The 22,400-nt window shown below is 37.6% G+C and overlaps 1 protein-coding gene across 1 annotated transcript; it reads right to left on the reverse strand.

Annotated features, from left to right (window-relative positions):
* Positions 1-1,191: 1,191 nt before the first annotated feature.
* Positions 1,192-17,082, reverse strand: PLSCR4 (phospholipid scramblase 4). Its single transcript, XM_065876395.1, has 7 exons — positions 16,977-17,082; positions 9,985-10,220; positions 6,541-6,583; positions 5,386-5,612; positions 3,650-3,811; positions 2,134-2,292; positions 1,192-1,245 (listed from the first exon to the last, which is right to left on the reverse strand). Exons 1-7 carry the CDS (start codon positions 17,047-17,049, stop codon positions 1,192-1,194), a joined length of 954 nt encoding a protein of 317 aa, XP_065732467.1. The 5' UTR covers positions 17,050-17,082.
* Positions 17,083-22,400: the final 5,318 nt, after the last annotated feature.

A 22,400-nucleotide genomic window follows, 5' to 3' on the forward strand; every position in this document is an offset into this window, starting at 1 on the left:
TTTATACTTTTACTATGTTGATCCAAATAATCTTTACTGATAAGCTATAGATCCCAGAGAAGCAGCATGTTTGCTGTGTTTTATCATTTTCTTTGCATAGATACAGATTTATCTATCATTTAAATAAAAAACAGCAAAACAATATTAAGCCGTGCCTGCATTTGTAACTTTTGCTTTTACAAAGTGCTATGCAGAATGTCACATTGCAAAATTTAAAAACAAAACTCCAACTCTTGCAATCTGAACAGCACAGTTCAAATCAGGGATCTTCCTGTAAGAAAAAAAAACTCATCTCCTCTGTGTCATATCAAATGAGACACAGGTTCAATAGGCAATCTTAGAGATTTGACCGAACCTATTTTACATGTAAGACATCTATAACCAAGAGAGGTCAAATGTATTAAATACAAGCTTCTCATAAGGGCACTGATGTCTCTAAACTGCTCAGAGATCTAGATTGGTTAATGGCCCTGGTAGTCTGACTCTATCTTCATACAGAGGCAGCTCCTGATTGTGTATGCTAGTAAATGAGGCATAGAAAATATAACCTTATGATATGAAAAACATGTTTTATTTTGTAATAAAATAAAAATTTCCATTGAAATTTTTATGAAGTTTGCAAAATAAGGTTCTGATACATTTGCACAAGTAAAATTTTCTTTGGGCAATAAAACACAGTATTCCTCTCTGCCTTCCGTTTGGTTTTTAACAATGAAGAGTATCATTCTTTTCACCTGGAATCAAATTTGTCTTCAGTAACTGGACATGTTGATGGAGAGGAGAGGGTCAGAGTTAGAAGCTATATTACTCTATCTCAACAAAGATTGCTCTAAAAAGCCCATCATTTTACTATCAATTAATGTGAAAGCTTTGGGATTCATTTCCCCTAATCTCATGTTTAAAGCGTTTTCAAGTTCACTATATATATGTTTACTTGGTTAATGGGTCATAACTTTTTCAGGTAAACTCCTAGTCTACCAAGTAGACGGGTAGACAGATACTCAATTGAAACACATGTTTAGATGTGTTCTTTCACTTACACGCTCAGCCTACCTGTCAAAGCTAATACCCAATAACAATAATCTGCAAGAGCAGATAAATATATTTGTGAATAATTGAGGGCCGACTGTAAGCCCAACCAACTTTTCTAAATTGTTTTCATTAATCAGAATTGCTGATTTGCGGTGTCCATCAATTATGAGTGGATGAACGTTGTGGTGGAGAGCTCTCAAAATACATGAAGTCCTGAAATTGGAAAAAGAATTATATGTATAGATAAATATCAAATTAGATAGATAAATAATTATATAAAGAATGTAAATAGATAATTAGGTGCAATGCACAAAATGTTATTCTTCATAATTTATCAGGTGATCTCATTCCAGTTAAGGATAAATCAAGCTAATGAAATTTTCATGAAGAGAACCTAATATGAAGAACAGCAATTGCAAATCTGAAACTGGGTAGTCAATAAGTTTTCCATCTGGGGTACCAATTAACTAAATTTTCCTTGTTGAAAGGAGGAAAACCTTGATAATCAATATTAAAGATGTTAAATATACCAATTGCAATATGTTAATTAGGTTTTTAAGGTAAATGCTATCAATTTTATTTCTATGATTTATGAATATTAGCCACTAATCAGACAGGAATACAGCAAGGAAATTGTACCTAATAAATCTTAGGTATATTGACAAAGAGGTAATATATGAAGGGAGAGAACATCAGCTTTAGAGTTATTTTATTTCACCAAGAAATCAAAGAACAGGCATCTTTAAGTAGTGAGAATGGTAAGTAACATGAAATGATGACAATTACACCCACTGGATGCCTAGTATCTTTCAAGCACTCTCCTGGCCCCTTTACTCATATGATAGCTAATACTCATAACCCTGAAATATATATATATATATATATATATATATATATATATATGTGTGTGTGTGTGTGTGTGTTTTCATTTCCATTTTACAAATAAGGAAACTGAGGCTTGCAAGTGTTAAACACTTTGCAAGACATATAACTAGTAAGTGGCAGAGACAGCTTCAAATCGTATTGCCTTTCTACTGCACTACACTGCTTCTCATCAGAAAGAATAATTCTCTCAGGATAACTCAGAAGCAAAAGGCTTACAATGAGGAAGCAAGCTCCAAAAATCATGGCTTTCATTGTCACATCCAGGTCTAATGGGAAGTGAATTTCAAAGTGGTCAGCATCACTCATTGCTGATAACACACCATTCCACTTCCGAGTAATACTGCCGATACTGGATACACCATCAAGGGATATGACCTAGAAAGACAAGAAAGTGACTTTATGATTGAAAGATGTTAAACTACATGCTTTATTCTCCTGTTTATAAGCAGTTTACACTGAGGTAGTATAAATATGGTGCAGGAAATGAATATAGTAATAATATAATTTCAAATAGGGAATTATGGCCAAGAAGGGTTAAGTGCCTTGCAACTGGTTGACAACCAAGCTGGGGAGTATCTTACAATTCTCAGGTCAGTGTTCTTTCTTCACCCTCAAATGAGTTATTAGGGAAGCCTGTCAGAGGAGGTATGATTTAAACTGATTTTGAAATTCTTTTTCATATAGCAAAGGGTGGGAATTGGGGATTGGAAGGGAGTCTTTCCCAGTCGAGGGAAACATGTTAGCAAAAGCAAGGTGGTATGGCTCTTTTCACTTCACAAAATCCATATGATCACTCAGGCTTTTGTGGGCCCTGTCTTCTTAAAGTATGTCAGAGTCCCAAAGGGCTTCAGCTTCTAGAAGGCACCTGCCACAAGGATAATAACCAAACACTACATTTTGGTGATTAAAATGACCCACACACCCTGCCCTCGAAATCTGGCTTATCTACATTTTCTATCTATCTATAATGGCCTTTTAATAAATAAGTCATGGTTGATGATATGGTTATGTAAAATGAGAACTAAGGAAAGTTTATCGGGTGTCATAGAAAATATTTGAATGAGCAATTCTGGATTATCAATTTTGTTGAATTGTGAGGCATTTAGAAAGAACTCTTTAAGAAGCCCAGGAATCTCCTTTGTCACAACTGTTAAGAGTAATAAGCTATCATTTTGTGGCCATTGAGATGAAGGCAGAACAGAAGGATTTTCCTTCTTCCAGAAAATGTTATAATCCACTATAAGATTTATCCTGGTTTATGAGTGTTGTCTTGTTTCTTGAGGATGCAGACAGACTTCTATCTTGCAAATAAGCAATTTGCACAACCTCAGGGGTGCTCTATTGGTTCTGTGATATGTGGGGCCTTTTCATTACTCAGGACCTATATTCTGTTCCTGGAAATCTTTGGTAAAAATGGTTAGTGAAATACAGCCAAGAATAAAATAGATGGATTAGGTTAGGCTATTTATTCTCAGGTTTAATGTTTTAAATGGTTTCTTCTTATCTTTATCAAACACTGAAATCATGCAAAAGAAGCTCACATTGTGGAAAACGTTAAGCAATCCCCTAATGATAATTTGAAAATTTTTCAATGTCAACTGGTTAGTTAACTCTTTCCTCACATTACGTTATTCATTCACACACAGAAAAATCATCTAAAAGCACATCATTCTGAGGTCTGTTAGTAGGTGTAGAAAAAATAGTAGAAACATTTATTTTTATATTTGTTTACCTCAAAAACAGAATCTGAACCACAGCCATAGGTTGAGCATGGCCCAAGCACTCCCATCATATCTTCTTTCTTCTCATTTTGGATGCTGTACACTGCCCTGCACAGGTTCCAGTGTTCGGCAACAAAGCCAATGGTAACACCAGGAGGACACTGCACCTCCAGCTGCAAATGAAGCAGTGACAGAGGCGAAGATGCTACATGTATAGGTATACACATACACAGATACACACAATCTAGGTATGTTCCTAATTCATTCAAGAACTAGGGAAACTGTCACTGGGAAAGAGTCTTCCATTATCCCCAGGCTATTTCTTAGGGCTGTATTTCAGTGAACAGCCTTGAGACATGAAGTCATGTTCCCTTTGGGACAAAATTACTCCTTGTTATAAAATGGTCAGTTCTCCAAGCTCCATGTCCCTTAGCTGCATATGTAGCATCTACCTGGGATCCGCTGAGTCATCCTTGTAGAACTTGGGGATGAGGGGACCTACGCACGTGTGCTGGAGTTCATGCTGCTTACTGTGCTGTAATAAAGTCCTTTGCCCCTGACCTAGGGTTCTCATGTCTTCTGGCACAATCCATGAAAAAGTAACATGCTAGCTTCTTAGACTGACATCTCAGACATGACAAGTGTAATAGGAAACAAGAGAAAAGAGGCATTCTGAAAATTGTATGTTGTGAAGACAACAGTATGTGTGTATAAGTATAGGATGAAGTGGAGACTGATCTCAAATATAAGACTGTTATTATACAAAGACAATAATGACAAAGGAGTAAGCTATCTGACAATTGCTAATATTCACTGAGCACTAAACTATTTGCCAGGCACTACTAACACAGTTGACATTTACTTACTATATAATCCTCAAAATAACCATCCTATGAGATAGGTACTATTAATATCTCCATTTTATAGGTGAATAAATCAAGGCACAGAGGCTATAAGTAAATTCTATTGAAAATGCTGGTACTTAACATATAATTAAAATCCCAGTGATCCTAGGAGGTATTTTTTTCTGCCCAGTTAACATATTAAGAACACTGAGGCTAAAACAGGTTAAGTAAATTGCCCACTTTTAAGTAGGTGGCATATTTGAAATTCAGATTCTCTTGGATCTCTCTCTAAAACTTTTCTCTTCCCTGTAGCAGACAATTTTCCTAGGGCAGCACAGATTATAGAAGAGCAATTAAACTGCAACTTGGCACAACTGCTTCCTAGTTCCAGCATCTACCAAGTGTAACACCATCCTCAGGCACTTATTCATTTTTAGCCACCCTTTCTTTATCTGTAGCAAGGTGTAAATTATGATGGGTAGAGTAAAAGTATCTCAAGTTTCTTCCGATCCTATTTAAAAGCATGTCTACATTTAGTGTGACCTCATTTGGGGATATGTAGGCACATTTAGACAAATGTGTGTTCTAGGTAACAGACTAATTTCTAATTCAGTAGACACAACTGATAGAATTGCGATCACTGACTAAATAACCCTCATTTGTGCTTGACCCCCCCGCCAACTAGCACCTGAAGACATGAACCCACATGAAAAATGTCTTTGTGGTTTTTCCATAGGTAAGACAATTTGGCATTTGGCTTCCTTCCTCCCCTCATCCCAATATCTTCTTCCATTCTGCCTGTGCCATGAAAGTCCCCTCCTGTGTAGCTTTGGAAGGAGCACAATCGTGCAGGGAAGAGTTGGATCAGAAAGAAACAATGGATGAGACTTCTGTCCTCTTACCTCTTGCCTGGTGGAGGGGCAACAGAAGCAACAGCAGGTGCATCTGAAAGGTCTCTGCATTGTCATGATTTCTCGGCCCATACAGTCAGTGACCCGGAGCACAAAGGGCCTCAGTGTCCGATAAGCATTCCTGGTATAATCATCTGTGTCTTCGGTCACAAAGTAAACCATCTGGCCCAGGTTGTTTTTAATATCATATGTATTATTAGTTTCAAAATCTGTTATCACTAAAAATGAGAGAGCCATCTTATTTTAGAAGCAGTTAAAATGGGCCTCAAGAAGTCCTTTTGTAGGATTTCACAGGGGCCTAAAGCAAAAGAGCTTTTTAAAAAATTTCAGGTGAAAAATATGCAATTATTAGAATGCCATTGTAATTCATATGCCCTATAAGTATATAGGTAATTTTGAACTTTTAAAACATTTCTTTTAAGAAGTTCAGTGTAAAATGATTTTTAAAACTTTTCCACATAGAAGCAAAGATTGGAAACAATATTCCTGGAGTACTTGAATTAAGAAAACTTTAATTATAAAAACATTTAGAGGAAATCATACACCAGACCATGAATTAATCAGCTTATGAAATATGCTGAGAGGATTAGGGTCATTACTAATTGCAAATAAGAAAACTAAATAAGAAAAGTCAAAGGCTCTATGTGGAGGTAAAATGAATGAAATGAGGGTGTAGATCTGATACAGTGAGGGGAACTGAGAACAGGCATTGTGTTTACCGTGATTTTTTCTTACTTCCACAGCATTGGACTTAGAACTCAGCAGACTGAGACTCTATTTCCAGTTCTGCCATTGATTAGCTGACTAGGGTGCCCTTGACTAGCTCATCTAGTCTTTTTGCTCCTTCTTTCCCTTGTCCATGAAAAGTGAATATGGAGGAGTTGAGATGGGTAAAGGATAGGGCGTTCAATCAGGTAAAAATGTTTAAGTCCTTTTGAAATCTAAGAGCTCATGTATGATGTGTAAACAGATAAAATTATACAAAGTTAAGTCCCTTTATTACTTTCTTGAAGATAGGGTAATAGAGGATAGTCTTTTCTCTTTGAACCACTAAAAAATGATCAATATAAATAAGGAACTAGATATTGGATAATGCAAATTTTCACCTGATTCAAATATTGCTGGACACTACAAAATTATACATACTTTCCAGGGGTTCAAAATGCTGAAGAACATGTATGTTGTCCAACTGTTGGGATAGAACAAAGCAATTAGGAGAGAGAGAAATAACAGAATCAAATCAAACCAGTATTAGAAAAAAAACTGATGAGACAGAAATTAAATGTATCAATTGATACAAAAATATCTCTCTGAAACTGAATGGAATCAAAAACATTTTGATCAAGCAAAATCAGCCCATCTGCACCTGATCAGATGGTTATTAGCAGAGCTGTCCAGATAGAACACTTTCCTCCATGTCCACTGTAAAATATTGAAACAATTCTCTAAAATATCAGAAAATCATCTTCCTGCTTCAGTAACAGCATCTAGAAGAAGCTATGTTGCCTAGTTCAGTTCCTACTCACTGGTCTCTCTGATATGTCACCCACAGACTGGACTTGTCAGGAAGTTCGGGACAGTTTAACATGGACCAGCCACAGAGAAGCCAATTCTCTCAGTAGCTTAGGGAGAGTGAATGAGGCAGGGTGGACCTTGCACAGGAATGTCCGATCTCATATTACTTCACAGTACCTCTGAAAGAGGTTAACACACTGACTTCCATTCACTTGGGCTGCTGATGCCAGGGTCTTCCCTAAGTGCAGACTTTAATAGGGGAAGATCCAAGAGAGCTGGAAGCATGTGAATAGGATGAGGGCAAAGGAGAGGAAACATTCTCCAAGGATGGAATCCCTTGAAAAGGGAGGTTGGTAATACCATTAGACCAACTTCTACCTTAAGTTTACTTAGGAATCACTGTAAAGATAAACACTTTGGCCCATCATCTGTTATACTTGAGAACATCCTAGCAGAAAAGAAACCCCCTTAAGGACAGACTACTCGTATCTATCTAATTGTAGATAATTTAGATCATTAGATCATTCCTAATGCCTGAGCCCAGAACATTGCCCGAAATGCCATATTTTACCAAATGTTTGTTGAATACATTAATTAATGAACACTACATTACTGTGGTAATAAATAAAATTTAAAATAATGTAACCTGACATAAACATTTTGTGGCGTGATCCATTACAGGTGGGTATAGAGAGGATACAATCTTTCTTTCATTAAAAAATTTTTCGGGCTTCCCTGGTGGCGCAGTGGTTGAGAGTCCGCCTGCCGATGCAGGGGGCATGGGTTCGTGTCCCGGTCCAGGAAGATCCCACATGCCGCGGAGCAGCTGGGCCCGTGAGCCATGGCCGCTGAGCCTGCGCCTCCGGAGCCTGTGCTCCCCAACGGGAGAGGCCCCAACAGTGAGAAGCCCGCGTACCGCAAAAAAAAAAAAATTTTCTTTTATGAAAACACAATCAGGTGAGAGGGCCTAAACATGTCTTACAAAATTATCAAAAGTGGCCACTAGGGTGGTTTACAGTCCCTTTGAAAAACTCTAGGGACTCTTAAACATCTATAACTAAAAAGTAAAAATATTCACTACTTGGTAAGAGCTTCTACTGCTGGGCAAAATATTCTAAAGAAATGCCTGTTACTGTGAAAGAAGTTTACCCAATAAGATACTACGGTTGTTAAGAAGCAGTTCTAACAAAGTGTGGAGTCACTGGCCAAGCCAGTATTCTAGAAATAATATAAACCTGCTACTCTGGATGTTAAAGTGTCAGGATAGTCCTGATAATGATTCATGTAATTTGCACACGAGATGGCAAAAAGACTATGATAGGGACTTCCCTGGCAGTCCAGTGGTTAAGACTCCACACTTCCACTGCAGGGGGCATGGGCTCAATCCCTGGTCGGGGAACTAAGGTACAGCCAAAAATAAAAAATAAAAGCCTAGGATGAAAAAATGCTTAGATGCCTGGCTCTGTGTCTTCCACCTACACACAAGGTGTTTCAACTAAAAACATCCTCACAGCTATTATCCACTGTGTGGGTCCCATGTGCCAAAAATATTAGGCACATTACAAACCTTATCTCATTAAAAATTCTCCTAACAACCAATAGAGTAGGTATGACTAGCACTATTTTATAGATGATGAAATTCAAGCACCAAGAGGTTAGAAAAGTTACTCAAGGTAGTAGAGTGAGGAGAGAGTAGAGCTAGAATTAAAACCCAGGTTTGTCTGGCTCTAAACCTGTATTATTTGTTTCTTTTTCAATTTTTTTTTAAACTAAAAACATTGCTGAAAGGGAAAATAGAATTCATAAAATATGCTCATTTAACTTCACTGAAAGTAACAGAAGAAATTAAGAAAATGGTTTTTTAATATTTAAATGAACAATATTAAAGCTATACATTTTTAAAAAGAAATGACTCTAGATCTTGGATTTCTAAGGAAATTTTCTATATTTATCATCAAGTAAAAAATAAACTTTCTAAACTTGGTTAACTTATAAGCATTTTATAAGCTTCCAAAATAATGTAGTTACTCTAGCACTGTACCTGAATGACTGGCTTTGTCAATATTTTGCCAAACAACAGGTTAATAAAGTTTTTGGTTTATGTAAAATCCAAATTTTGCTGAAACAACTGTATTACTTTCAAAGGTCAACACTAGAACTTTGTAACAATGGTTTTCAATGCACAGGATCAACAGTCAGTATATAAAACTGAAAAGAGAAACATGTCAACTCCAAGGAACATTTGGTTGACTATGGTGGGGAGACACGTATTAAATTGGCAAGTCCCTTGCTTATAATGTATCAATATTCCAACACTTGCTTTTTCTAAAAGTGAAACATGATTTAGTAGTTTCTAGGGGATTTGCAATACTAGGTTTATCTTATTTTCATTAAGCAACATTTTTACTTCTGACATGGGTTTTTAAACAATACCATTTGATGGTACACAAACCTGTGGGCATGTTGCCCCAGTTTCTGAAATGGGTGGCCCAGTCCTAGAATGTCCATCTAGATAAAAATTAGAGAGTCTCTGTGTTGTGGAAAGGGGTTCTCCGGACCTTGACCTGAAACAGTATCCTTGGAGGTCCCCTATTTTTATTTACCTTGTATGCTTTGGGAGGTGACAAGACTGGTTGATGAAAACTATGGGTGGTGAGAAATAGCAATGGCCTGAGGCACTGAGTGATTTACTCACTGTCTACTGTTCTGTTCTGTTCTTTGTAATATTGCTTTTCTTGACATTCAGCCTTTACTTCTAAGCAAATGACACTCCAATTAACATCTTTGATAATTTTTCTTCTATTCCAATTCCTAGTTTTTAAACTGCCTTCAATAGGACATCTTGAATGTCTTAAAATTCAATATACAACCTTCACAAAAACCATATCATCCCACCAAAAAAATCCCTATCTTCTTTGTTCCCCATTCACATTTCTGAAATTAGCACTACCACTCCGATAGTCTCACAAACATCTGTCATCACTGACCCATCCCTTTATCTACTCTATCCAGTCTCTTTTTTTTGGATCCCCAGTCATACTTTGTAAGAAAATAATTTGGATTTGTGTGGAGTACCTGGGCTAAATATTCCAGACCTGGAGGACAGTTTGGCATAACAGTTGGCATTGGCATCCATACTATTGGAGCAGAATGTTGTGGTGCAGGATATTTTCCAGGCTGGTACTGGATAGGATGGCTACCACCAGTTTGCATGTACAAGGGGAAGGTAGTGGGCTGATGTGGACTGTAGTATCCCACAGGCAAGCCTCCTGGGTGGCCTGCAGGAGGAGGGACAGCTGGTCCAGGGGGCCCTGTGTTCAAAAACAAATGAAAGTGTTATACATTATAAACACTACAATATATTGGAAATTAGCATGACTTTTTACATGGAGATGATATGAATCACACAACCTCCACTTAAAAATAACAAGGTGTTCCATTTTACGAGTGTGTAGGATGTACCAAAATGTACTAAGGGGATTTAAATATTAACTCATTTAATCCTCTTAAGCCTTATGAGACAATTATTCCCATTTCAGAGGTACAGAAGTAAGGTTGAAATATCAAGTTAACATGTTAGCCTCTAGGCATTAGCTTCCTTCTTTGGAGATAATAATATACCTACTTCATTAGGTTATAGTAGGATTAGCGCAAGGCCTAGCATATAATTAGCATGGTTAATTTTTTGTTACTATGTTTACTGTTATTATTGTTTAAGGTCATAAAGATAGTAAGGTCTACTTAACTTCAAAGGGGTTCTTTTTTTTTTTTTTTCTTTTTGCGGCTCGCGGGCCTCTCACTGTTGTGGCCTCTCCCGTTGCGGAGCACAGGCTTCGGACACGCAGGCCCAGCGGCCATGGCCCACAGGCCCAGCCGCTCCGCGGCATGCGAGATCCTCCCGGACCGGGGCACGAACCCGTGTACCCCTCATCGGCAGGCGGACTCCCAACCACTGCGCCGCCAGGGAAGCCCCCCAAAGGGGTTCTTTTAATGACTGCTATCTAACTCCAGAACAGTTTCATCACCCGTCCCAAAAATACCATACCCATTAGCGGTCATTCCCCATCTTTTCCCCCAGTCCCTGGAAACCGCTATCTCTATATATTTGCCTAATCCGGACATTTCATATAAATAAAATCATGTGACATAGCCTTTGTATCTGGTTTCTTTTACTTGGCAAGTTTTCAAGGTTCATCCTTGAACTTTGCATTAGTACTTCATTAATAAAAACTAGTGAAATAACAATACTCACGTCAGACAAAATATACTTTAAGACAAAAACTGTTACTAGAGGTAAAGAACATTTTATTACAATAACAGAAGTGTCAATCCATCAAGAAGACATAACAATTATATACACCTAAAAACAGAGCTTCAAAATACATGAAGCAAAAACTGACACACTAAAAAGTGAAATAGGCAATCCAACGAACAATAGTTGGAGGCTGCAATACCACACTCACAATAAGGGATAGAACACCTAAGCAGAAGATCAAAAAGGAAATAGAAGCATGAAAAACACTATAAATGAAACAATACATAACAGGCATGTATAGAACACTCTACCCAACAACAACAGACTAAACATTCTTCTCAAATGCACATAGAACCTTCTCCAGGATAGACCTACTGGATGGCCATAAAACAAGTCTCAACAAATTTAAGATACCTGAAATCATACAGAGTATATTCTATTACAATGGAATAAAACCAGAAATCAATAATAATAGAAGAAATTTTGGAAATCACAAATATGAGGAAATAAATCAATACACTCTTAAATAAACAAAGGGGTAAAAAGAAATCATGAGAGAAATGAGAAAATACTTTGAGATGAATGAAACAAAAGCACAATATACCAAAGCTTATGGGATGCAGCTAAAACAATGCTTAGAGGGAAACTGACAGCTGTAAACACCTACACTAAAAAAGAAATAGCTCAAATCAGTAACCCAACTTTCCACCTTAGAAATAAATCAAACCCAAAGCAAGCAGGAGGAAATAATAAACACTGAAGTAGAAGTGAGTGAAATGAAACAGGAAAAACAATAGACAAAAATCAGCAAAACTGGGCTTCCCTGGTGGCGCAGTGGTTGAGAATCTGCCTGCCAATTCAGGGGACACGGGTTCAAGCCCTGGTCTGGGAAGATCCCACATGCCTCAGAGCAACTGGGCCCGTGAGCCACAACTACTGAGCCTATGCGTCTGGAGCCTGTGCTCCACAACAAGAGAGGCCGCGATAGTGAGAGGCCCGTGCACTGCAATGAAGAGTGGCCCCCACTCGCCACAACTAGAGAAAGCCCTCGCACAGAAACGAAGACCCAACACAGCCAAAAATAAATAAATTAATTAATTTTTAAAAAATCAGCAAAACCAAAAGTAGGTTCTTTTAAAAGATCAACAAAATTGAGAAACCTTAAGCCAGACTAACCAAGAAAAAAAAATAGACTTCAATTGTTAAACACAGGGGTGAAAATGGGGACATTACTAAACTTACAGAAATTAAAATGCATCATATGGAAATATTATGAACGGTTGCATGCAAAAGCAGGGTCCTGTGCATGATCTCTGCACACAGCACCACCAAGGGGGTGGGAAGACCACCCAGGCTATGCCTCCTGCCCAACCCACTGACCCGTCCCTACCCTCACCCCATTTAAGGAACCAGCTCAGCCCCTGCCTCGGGGAGTGAGCAAGGCCACCTGCTTCTTATTCTCGCTCCCTCTGCTGTAGCAGGAATCCCAGTAAAGCCCTGCTTCAACTTCTCATCTGGCCTCTTAACAATTTCTGTTGATTAAATTGTCCAAGGACCTGGGTCTGTAACACATTCACTGGTAGACGCATAGTATGTGAAGTGATTAGAGAGGAGGGGCAACTAACCTAGGCAGAAGAGGTACCCTGTGATGTAAGTGCTGACACATTAGACCCAGCCAGCACCTTTACGATGAGCAAAAGTTTTCGATACAGCAGGTACAAAATGAGCAGCCGCACAGAGGAAGCTCAGTACCACAGGAATAAAGGCCATGCATATATAGAGATTTAGCAAACAAAACAGAAAGGAAGGTGGGGAGGAAGTGACGATTATGAAAGACCTATGCTCTGTGCAAAGAACCTGAGCTTTATGCTAGTAAAATGTAAAATGGAGTGACCAGTTTTACATTTAGAACCTTTATGAGTGAGAAGGTTAAATTAGGAAGGAGGTGCCTGCAGGAGTCTAGATGTGAGGTAAGGAAGTTTAATTGTGATGAAAAGAGTAGAAAGTGGAGAAAATAATCAACGTTTAAGAGACATATTGTCTTGGCAGTAGACTGGATGTGAGGAAAGATTCTCAAGTTTCTGACATGGGTCCCTGCAGGCCTCCAGTGTAGAGAAAGAACAGAGGGCACGTGTTCCGGAGTGAGATGCCCAAGATGCACTGAGGAATCACTGAGTTTGAGATCCTGGGTCACCCAGGGCAAGTGGTCTACAGGCAGGTGGAAATGCAAGTTTAGAGCAGAGGAGACTGATGTGGGTAGGGGCTAAGGGATTCGTAAGTGGTTAAAGGCAAATGAAACCATATGGGGGTATTCCCAGTATAACTTAGGAGAGTGTAAAAGGACAGGTGAATGGAAGAGGTGAGAGAGAGGACAGGGCAGGGCAGGGCTGGACAGGGGAGTGGCCCAAGGACCTCTGGGGAATACCCGTTTTTAAGGGTAGAGAACACAGACCTCTTGACAGAGACCAGGAGTCAGGAGAGACTAACAGAAAAATAATGGTAACTAGAAACAATGTTAAATTAGAGCTAAGTGAGAAAAAAAGTGCTAATGTCTTTAGAAAAAATGGAGGAAATTTCACGTTTCAGTTTGTTGTGAAGAACAGACTTTAATTCCTTTAAGAGCTGTGTTTAAGAGTACCCAAATTGGCTTGGAAATCCCGCTCATCATTTTTTTAGAACTATTATTAAAAAGCATACAATGCACCTAAAAAGTCACACAAACTATCTCAAAAATACTAATTGTTATATCACTTCAATGAGTTGATGATTAATTCTTCTGGTATTAACCATGTGATTTTAAGATAAAAGTACGTCATGGAACAAATTTTGAGGATCAATAAATTAGAAAAGAAATTACAATTTAGATTATGGTGCTATTCAGTTTAGAGACTATACTTCTAAAAAAATTGTATACAAATGTATGTAATCAAATGATTTTTGTTATAAGTATGTATTATTCAGAGAGGTTAAGAGAAGTGAAGAAAAAAACAATCTAATTACGTGTGGGAAATGTTTTATACTCTCTTTTAAGCTTTAAAATTGCCGTTAAGGGTTCTGATTGTTCTGCAGGAAAACACAACAAAACATGTTTAACTTTGTGTAACTATAGTATCCCACACTTATTTAAATAAAGAACTCTGTTATGGAGCATTTTCCTACCAATGCTAGTAGGTAGGAAAATACTGAGAAATACTGCTTTATGGGATTTGTGTTTTCTTAGTTATTTTGAATATTATCATCCTTTTTTATTTCAAAAAAGTATGTCATTTTCCTCTTTAAATAGACTACATATAACAAAGGCTTCTTTATCAACTATGTTTTTAAACATATGTGGCCCAAAATTATTTTCAATGGTAACAAATATCCAGTAATGTAATGCAAATGGAATTATATAATTGAATTTAAAGAAATTCATTAAAGCTAAAATTTCTAGTATTTCAAGTTCCTTAATGTGAATCAAGGGCACACAATTTGCATCAGTATAAATAAGTATATAGTTCAGCCACTAGATGGTGATCACAGTGAATTTTTGTTGCTGATTTTCATAACTGAAAATTCATTAGTTGTGCTATTTTTTTGATACAGAAAGGAAGAGACAGACACTTTCCCAGATGAGCAGAACATGATTTATAACCAATGTTTACTTCTTAGAAACGGTGGAGTTTCTGTTCTACTGGAACCTAAGTTCTTGGATATAGAGTGACTGGTGAATCTAAGACAGATTATGTAGATAATGTTGATAGCCAATGAAGTAAAACATAGAGAAATGTATATATAGTGATATTACAATGTAGGGTCGTCAAAACTTGGATTTAGCAGGGGTTAAGCCATAATGAGGGGTTATACTGGATCAGATTCACACAACATGCATACACATGAGGGAAAGGGGAAAAGGAAGCCCTGTTTTCAGAAAACACTGCCGGGGCAAAGGCTACCTGAGCTCCATGAATCATATGTCTGGAGCCAAGACAACATCCTTGCCCTCATCCTGTGGATACTGGGGTTTCTTCTGCTCTTTCACAGCCTAACTCACTGGTTTCTGCCTCTAAACAAACACTTAAATATATATTTAAAGAAATATCACTATACTTTATCATTTTCTAAATCACTAAAATGTATTTGAATATAATCCTGATTAAAACGATTTCCTTAGTCAAAAGTAAGAGTTGGGTTTTTTTTTTAGATGTTTTAGGGCTTTAATGTCCTTCACATGGTCAACATAAAACACTGACAATGGATGAACAATAGGGGAAAAGACTGTTCAGCGAAGATCTTCCCGAACTCACGGCATCACTGGTCAAACACCATAAAGAGAACAGTCACATGAACAGTAAGGGAGTTTAACAGAGATTTTTAGTTTAACAGCATAACTGAAAAACAAAGAACCAACCAAGTAAGCAAGCAAGCAAGCAACCAACCAACCGTTCTTCTACCCACTGAAAGGAAAGTAAAAGTGAATCGGGGAGCTGCCAAATCTTGTGAAGCAGCTTAAAAAGGGAGAGGGGAGGGGGAAGGGGAGGCACACAACAGTTGAGAACGTAACACTCTAATGCACAAGGTCAAGGATCCTAACATTCTCAAAGTCTCAACATATACCAACAAGAACCATATTATTAGAAATATAAAGGCACAGAGATATAAATGCATAGAGATATAAACTATTTGGTATTAAAAACAGACCTTGCTATATAAACGTATAGTATGTCACTTTTATCTCTTTATGAGAATAACAGTATAAAGAAATATCTCCAGTTTGCCTTTTAGTCTGGAACATCACAACACGGTCGGTGGTGACCTGAATTAACAGCTGCAGAATCCAGAAGACCCCACTCTGCTGTCATCTTGCAAAGGATCAAAATTCAGCACCTAGAGGGCTCCACCCACCCTCCATGCTGTGTGTCTGTGTGTCTCTAAAAATAATAACCTGCAATTTGCATATAATTAAACCCATAGGCATCTTCGAATATGAGATCTAGGGAGAAAAAGTAGCAGCAAAGACAACAGTAGCTAGAATTTGGTAGAAAAGCAAGAGAAGATTTTTTAAAAGCTTCCACTTCAAGTCAGGATTAAGGTTAAGTTTCAACAGCTGGGCTTAGCTGTGGATGTTTTGCTGTTCTCTGGAAAAAAAAGAAAATCTATCATAAGGATGTTCATTCGAGAAAAATACTGTTTGTTTAGTTTTTTTAGCCATGACCAAGTGAAAGAGTAAGAGTATTTTTAATTTTAAAGAATTTACATATTGCCCAAATACTTAGGAGTATCTATTTTCCTGAGTCCCTGAGTACAGTATGAGTTGTGTATTCAGACTTATAAAACTATTTGCTGAACTACAAGCTCCTGAATCAGAACTCAAAGCCATTCACTTCCATTTTTCTGCACTTCTCCTGCCATTTGTCCCAACCAGACCTTCATGACCCTGAGCTTTTGGACATATTGTTCTTTCTGCAAGTATGGCCCTTTCCCCCTTTCCTTCGATTGATAAATTCCTCACGTGCCAGTAAAACTTGATTTCCTCAGTTAGTGCTTCCCTCAAATCCCCAGTAGAGGCAGTTACTGCCCTCTGTGCTCTTCACAGGACAACGTTCTCTTCACATTCAAGCAAAGAGAATGCCATCAATGTTTGCACAACTTCCTTCCTAAGACAGGAATATAATTCTAATTAACATCTAGTAAACTACTCGGCATGCTGTAGGCATCCAGTATTTATTTACTGAATCATTCCATTAATTAATTAGTTAATTTTAAAAGCAATCTTAACTATGAGTATGGTTTTCTGGAGAGGGGCAAGATTCTTTCTGAATAGTTAACCTACCTGGTACAAAATGGGAATTGTACTCAGGAGGGGCACCAGGCCTTGGATCAGGTGCTTTTATTTGATTCTCCATTTCATCTGCAAGTTGTTCAGGGCCTGTGGGGACTATATTTTGGGGGAGAGAAAGGGGACCTGGTTTACAATGGGAATGATAATATGATTACAGAAGATATTCATTTTTAAAATTTTGGTATGCATCAATGAATATAACCAACATGACATACACTCATTTTTTATAAACAAGCAATTCATTATGTATATTAGACATCAACCTATTAATATATTTGATGAATTTTTAGCCTGAATATGGACTTAAAAATAAAACTAAGCAATTATATTGTCATGATCAAAGCAACAAGCTTTCATGCGAGTGTTCAGCTGACCTGATGCTCATTCCTATCTACATAAACTCCTTGCACAGTACCAAAACTTCCTTCTCCTATTATATAATAGGGAGAGTACAGTCATTTAGAGTGCATCTGATTTAGTCCCGAATCCTTTTTGGAAAATGGCTGTGTTTAAATAAATTCAAAGCACAACACAATAAATACTTAATAAATTTAATATATAACATGATGAATACTTAATAAATTTAAAACATAACACAATACTTAATACTTTAAACAGCAGTAATGCTACACACAACTCAGCTGGAGGTGGTTCAGTCTTCATCTCCAGTGAGTCACATTTTTACCATATTCTGCCTAAAAGCAACCTAGATCATTGTAATTGCTGCAAGGGAGGTACTGAAGTCACTTTTGTTATGTTATAGCTTGTCCTCTTGTTGAAATTAGAGAAATTACTCACTAGAAGGTAGTCCTGACTCTTTTAACTGGTTGACTTTTATCTCATAAGAAACACAAATCCCACAGATGTGGTGTTTCTCTCCTTGTATCATCTCCTACATTGCTTGAAAAAGCAGCGCTATTTTTGAGTCTTCTTCTGTAAAGGCAAGCTGCCATCACAGGCTTTTTATTACTATTACCTCTCTTTGCAGATTTACTCTCCTACCTGTATTTTTCCTTTACCTAACTTTCCCCCACATACTTTAGAGATTTTTGCAGTACCTATATGCCAGTATAAAACCCTTTTAATCCTTTTCTGTCAAAGATAAAGAGGAATGTTCATATATATAAATGAACAAATGAATGTATATATATGTATATATATATATATTCTTCAAATATTAAACAAGTGACTTCAAAGTGAAATAAACTCCAATTTTTTAAGGAAAGGAATCACACAGTTCACATTTGAAAATAAAGCATATTAAAATTTATTCACAAAAACTTACCTGACATTTGAAGAATTCTAATTAATCCTGAAAAAAAAACACATTTTATACCTTTAAAAATATATTTATATAGTTAGTATTATTATTTAGTGATACATGTAACAAGTTCTGTGATTCTTTTAGTCCCCAGTTACCTTTCTTTCATTCCTTCATTAATTCAACAAATATTTCCTGAGCATCTATTATGTACCAGGGACTATTATAGGTGTTGAAAATACAGCAGTAAACCAGATGGACACTCTGCTGGAGATTATATTCTAGTGGAGTGAAACATATCAAGAGATATTAAAGATTAAATTTAGGTAGTACAGTTATGAAGAAAACAAAGTTAAAGATTAAGAAAAACATGGATGAGGCGCTCGAGGAGGGTCAGGGAAAAGCTCTCTCAGGAGGTAAGCTTTCAGCTATCTGAACTATGACAGAAAGCATTATACTAAAAATGTAGGAAGAGAGTTCCCAAAAGACAAGAAAGTAAGTGCAAAGGCCTTGAGATGGCAATGAGCTTGGGCAATGAGCAAGGGAGAGAAAGAAGTCAGGTGTGACTGGAACACAGGGAAAGAAGAGAACCGAGGTCAGAGATGGAGACAGAGGTCTGATCATACCTGAAACTCATGGCAAAATGTTTGGAATCTGTTGTAATTGCAGTTGGGGGTCTTTGGAAGACTTTAATCAGTGGATTGACCAGATCTGATTTAAACTTTATCTTGAGGGGCAGGAGTAGAAGCAGTGGGGGAGGGATGGCAGCAGTAATCCAGGTGGGAGCTGATGCTGGCTTAGACTGGGGAGGTGACATAAGAGAGGGTCAGATGCCGTCAGATGCATAACAAGATTTGGAAGCAGAACCCACAGGAGTTGCTGATGGACTAAGTAAGAGAGGAGTCGAGGATAAGTCTCACTTTTTAAGCCAGGGTACCTGAGCTGATGGTGATGCCATTAGCTGAACTAGAGAGGAAGATGGTGGGAAGATGGTGGGAAAATGTTGGGACTGGGGTGGGCAGGAACCAAAAGTTTAAATCGGGACATGTTATGTTTAAAGAAGAGTCCAAGAGAAGACATGTTAAACATTTAAATAACAAACATGTACATGTGAACATTATGAGAATAACTCAGAGAAGTAATCTAGAAGTTGGGATGATATTTGAAACAAGGGGTGGAGGTTGGGGAGAGAGTTCATTGATTTCATTAATTCAGTCAAGGGGAAAAGATTATTACAGAAAGGAATTTCAGTATTTCAGGTTTCTGAGTTCTGGGCGATGACAAATAACAAGGAGAAAACATCAGCAAAAGCTATAATACTCTGAATGCTTATCAAATGTCAGGAAAAGGCAGAGCACTTTTCATATATTATCTCCAGTTTGCACAGCAAAGAAACCATGAACAAAATGAAAAGACGACCCACAGAATGGGAGAAAATATTTGCAAATGATACGACCAATAAGGAATTAACCTCCAAAATTTACAAACAGCTCATGCAGCTCAATATCAAAAAAACAAACCACCCAGTCAAAAAATGGGCAAAAGACCTAAATAGACATTTATCCAAAGAAGACATGCAGATGGCTAAGGGGCACATGAAAAGATGCTTAACGTCACTAATTATTAGAGAAATGCAAATCAAAACTACAAGGAGATATCACCTCACAGCAGTCAGAATGGCCATCATCAAAATGTCTACAAACAATAAATGCTGAAGAGGGTGTGGAGAAAAGGAACCCTCCTACACTGTTGGTGGGAATGTAAATTGGTGTAGTCACTATGGAGAACAGTATGGAGGTTCCTTAAAAAACTAAAAACAGAGCTACCATATGACTACCATATGATCCAGCAATCTCACTCCTGGGCATATATCTGAAGAAAAACATGGTTCGAAAGGATACATGCACCTCAATGTTCACTGCAGCACTGTTTACAATAGCCAAGACATGGAAGCAATCTAAATGTCCATTGACAGATGAATGGATAAAGAAGATGTGGTACATATATACAATGGAATATTATTCAACTATTAAAAAAATGAAATAATGTCATTTGCAGCAACATGGATGGACCTGGAGATTATCATACTAAGTGAAGTAGGTCAGACAGAGAAAGACAAATATGATATTGCTTATATGTGGAATCTGAAAAAAAATGATACAAATGAACTTATTTACAAAACAGAAACAGACTCACAGACATAGAGAACGAACTTATGGCTACCAGCAGGGCAAGGGTGGGGGAAGAGATAGATTGCAAGTTTGGGACTGACATGTACACACTGCTATATTTAAAATAGATAACCAACAAGGACCTACTGTATAGCACAGGGACCTCTGCTTAATACTCTGTAATAACCTAAATGAGAAAAGAATTTGAAAAAGAACAGACACATGTATATGTATAACTGAATCACTCTGCTGTACACTTGAAACTAACACAACATTGTTAATCAACTATACTCCAATATAAAATAAAAATTAAAAACAAACCAAAAAAAAAAAATAAACAGGGACTTCCCTGGTAGTGCAGTGCTTAAGAATCCACCTGCCAATGCAGGGGACACGGGTTCGAGCCCTGGTCTGGGAAGATCCCACATGCCGTGGGGCAACTGGGCCTGAGTGCCACAACTACTGAGCCTGCGCTCTGGAGCCCACGAGCCACAACTGCTGAGCCTGTGTGCCTAGAGCCTGTGCTCCACAATAAGAGAAGCCACCACAATGAGAAGCCCATGCACCGCAACGAAGAGTAGCCCCCACTCGCTACAACTAGAGAAAGCCCGTGCACCGCAACAAAGACCCAACACAGCCATAAATAAATAAATAAATAAATAAATAAACTGGAAAAAAAGTAAATAAACAAAACAATGTAATAGTGAAAAAAACAAATGAAAGCATCTAATACGTAAATGGCCAATGCTGCTAAACTCAAGTACTTCTAAGTTCCCAGTCCATGTTCTTTCCAATGAGTTGTTCTGCTTATCAGAGTACAGAATGTGGTCATTTGTGTTGCTCCAGTAGGGTAGAAATCACCGATACAGGGTAGGTATGCCAAAGAAGCATTAGAACACTATATGAGTGAGTAGTCAATACAGACTGAGTTGACCCAGCAAATGTCACCACGGCATAAGCCAGTATGTAGATTCTAGCCTCCTGCCAAGCCTGCGTCAGTGTTGGACCATTTCCTCTCCCTCTCTGGAGCTGGAGTTAGTTGTACAATGTCCTATGTGTCTTAAAAGTAAAAACAGCTCCCTGGAGCACATCACAAATCCAGACCCAACTGCAGGCCAACCAAGAGTTCCAGGAACTGGTCCTATTCCTTTAATGATGGTAATATCTGGTGTTTAGGAAAATGCCCCTATCTTTCTAGAACCTTAAATTCTGGACATTCCTAGGAATGTACCCTCAAGTGACTGCATGTGTACACACAGGTTATATACGAGAATATTCTTGACACACTGTTCATACTAAAAGAAACTAAAAACATTTCCAGTGCCCATCAATGGTACCCTGGATAAATATATTCTGGTATATTTATATGATATAATAGTATACTGTAGTGAAAACAAAGTACAGCCATACCCATCAACAGAGATGAATCTCGAAATTACAACACTGTACAAAAAAAAAGGAGTCATAGGAGAACACATATGAGTCCATTTAAGAATGTTCAAAAGCAGGAAATGAGACAAAACGCTTTTTTTCTGATACATGTACGGGGGAAACTTTAAAGAATAAAATTAGGTAATTAATAACACAAAATTTAGGAAAATGGTTACCTGTGGAAAAGAAGTGATGTGGGTAAAGTGTTTAGCTCTGGCCCTCAAGGGGCTTGAAGTTCCTGCTAATGTTCTACTTCTAATAGGGTGGTGAAACAGGGGTGATGGGTTGTTACTAGTTTTTAAAGAGTACATATATGTTTATATCTGCATATTTATATGTATGACATTGTTTCACAATAAAAAAGAACCATCTGACGGTTATATGTTTAGTGTAACTTTCTAACTAAACATCTATTTTTCTTTTCTACATCAAGCCTGGGGATTGTAAACTGTCAAATAACTGTGATGGAAAGTAATTAGACCAGATTATTGAGTGCCTTAGTAAAAACGGGCCAAATTATCAATCTATCTATCCATCTATTCATCCATTCAT

Source organism: Phocoena phocoena, chromosome 4 (genome assembly GCF_963924675.1).
Source record: "Phocoena phocoena chromosome 4, mPhoPho1.1, whole genome shotgun sequence".
NCBI classification, from domain to species: domain Eukaryota; kingdom Metazoa; phylum Chordata; class Mammalia; order Artiodactyla; family Phocoenidae; genus Phocoena; species Phocoena phocoena.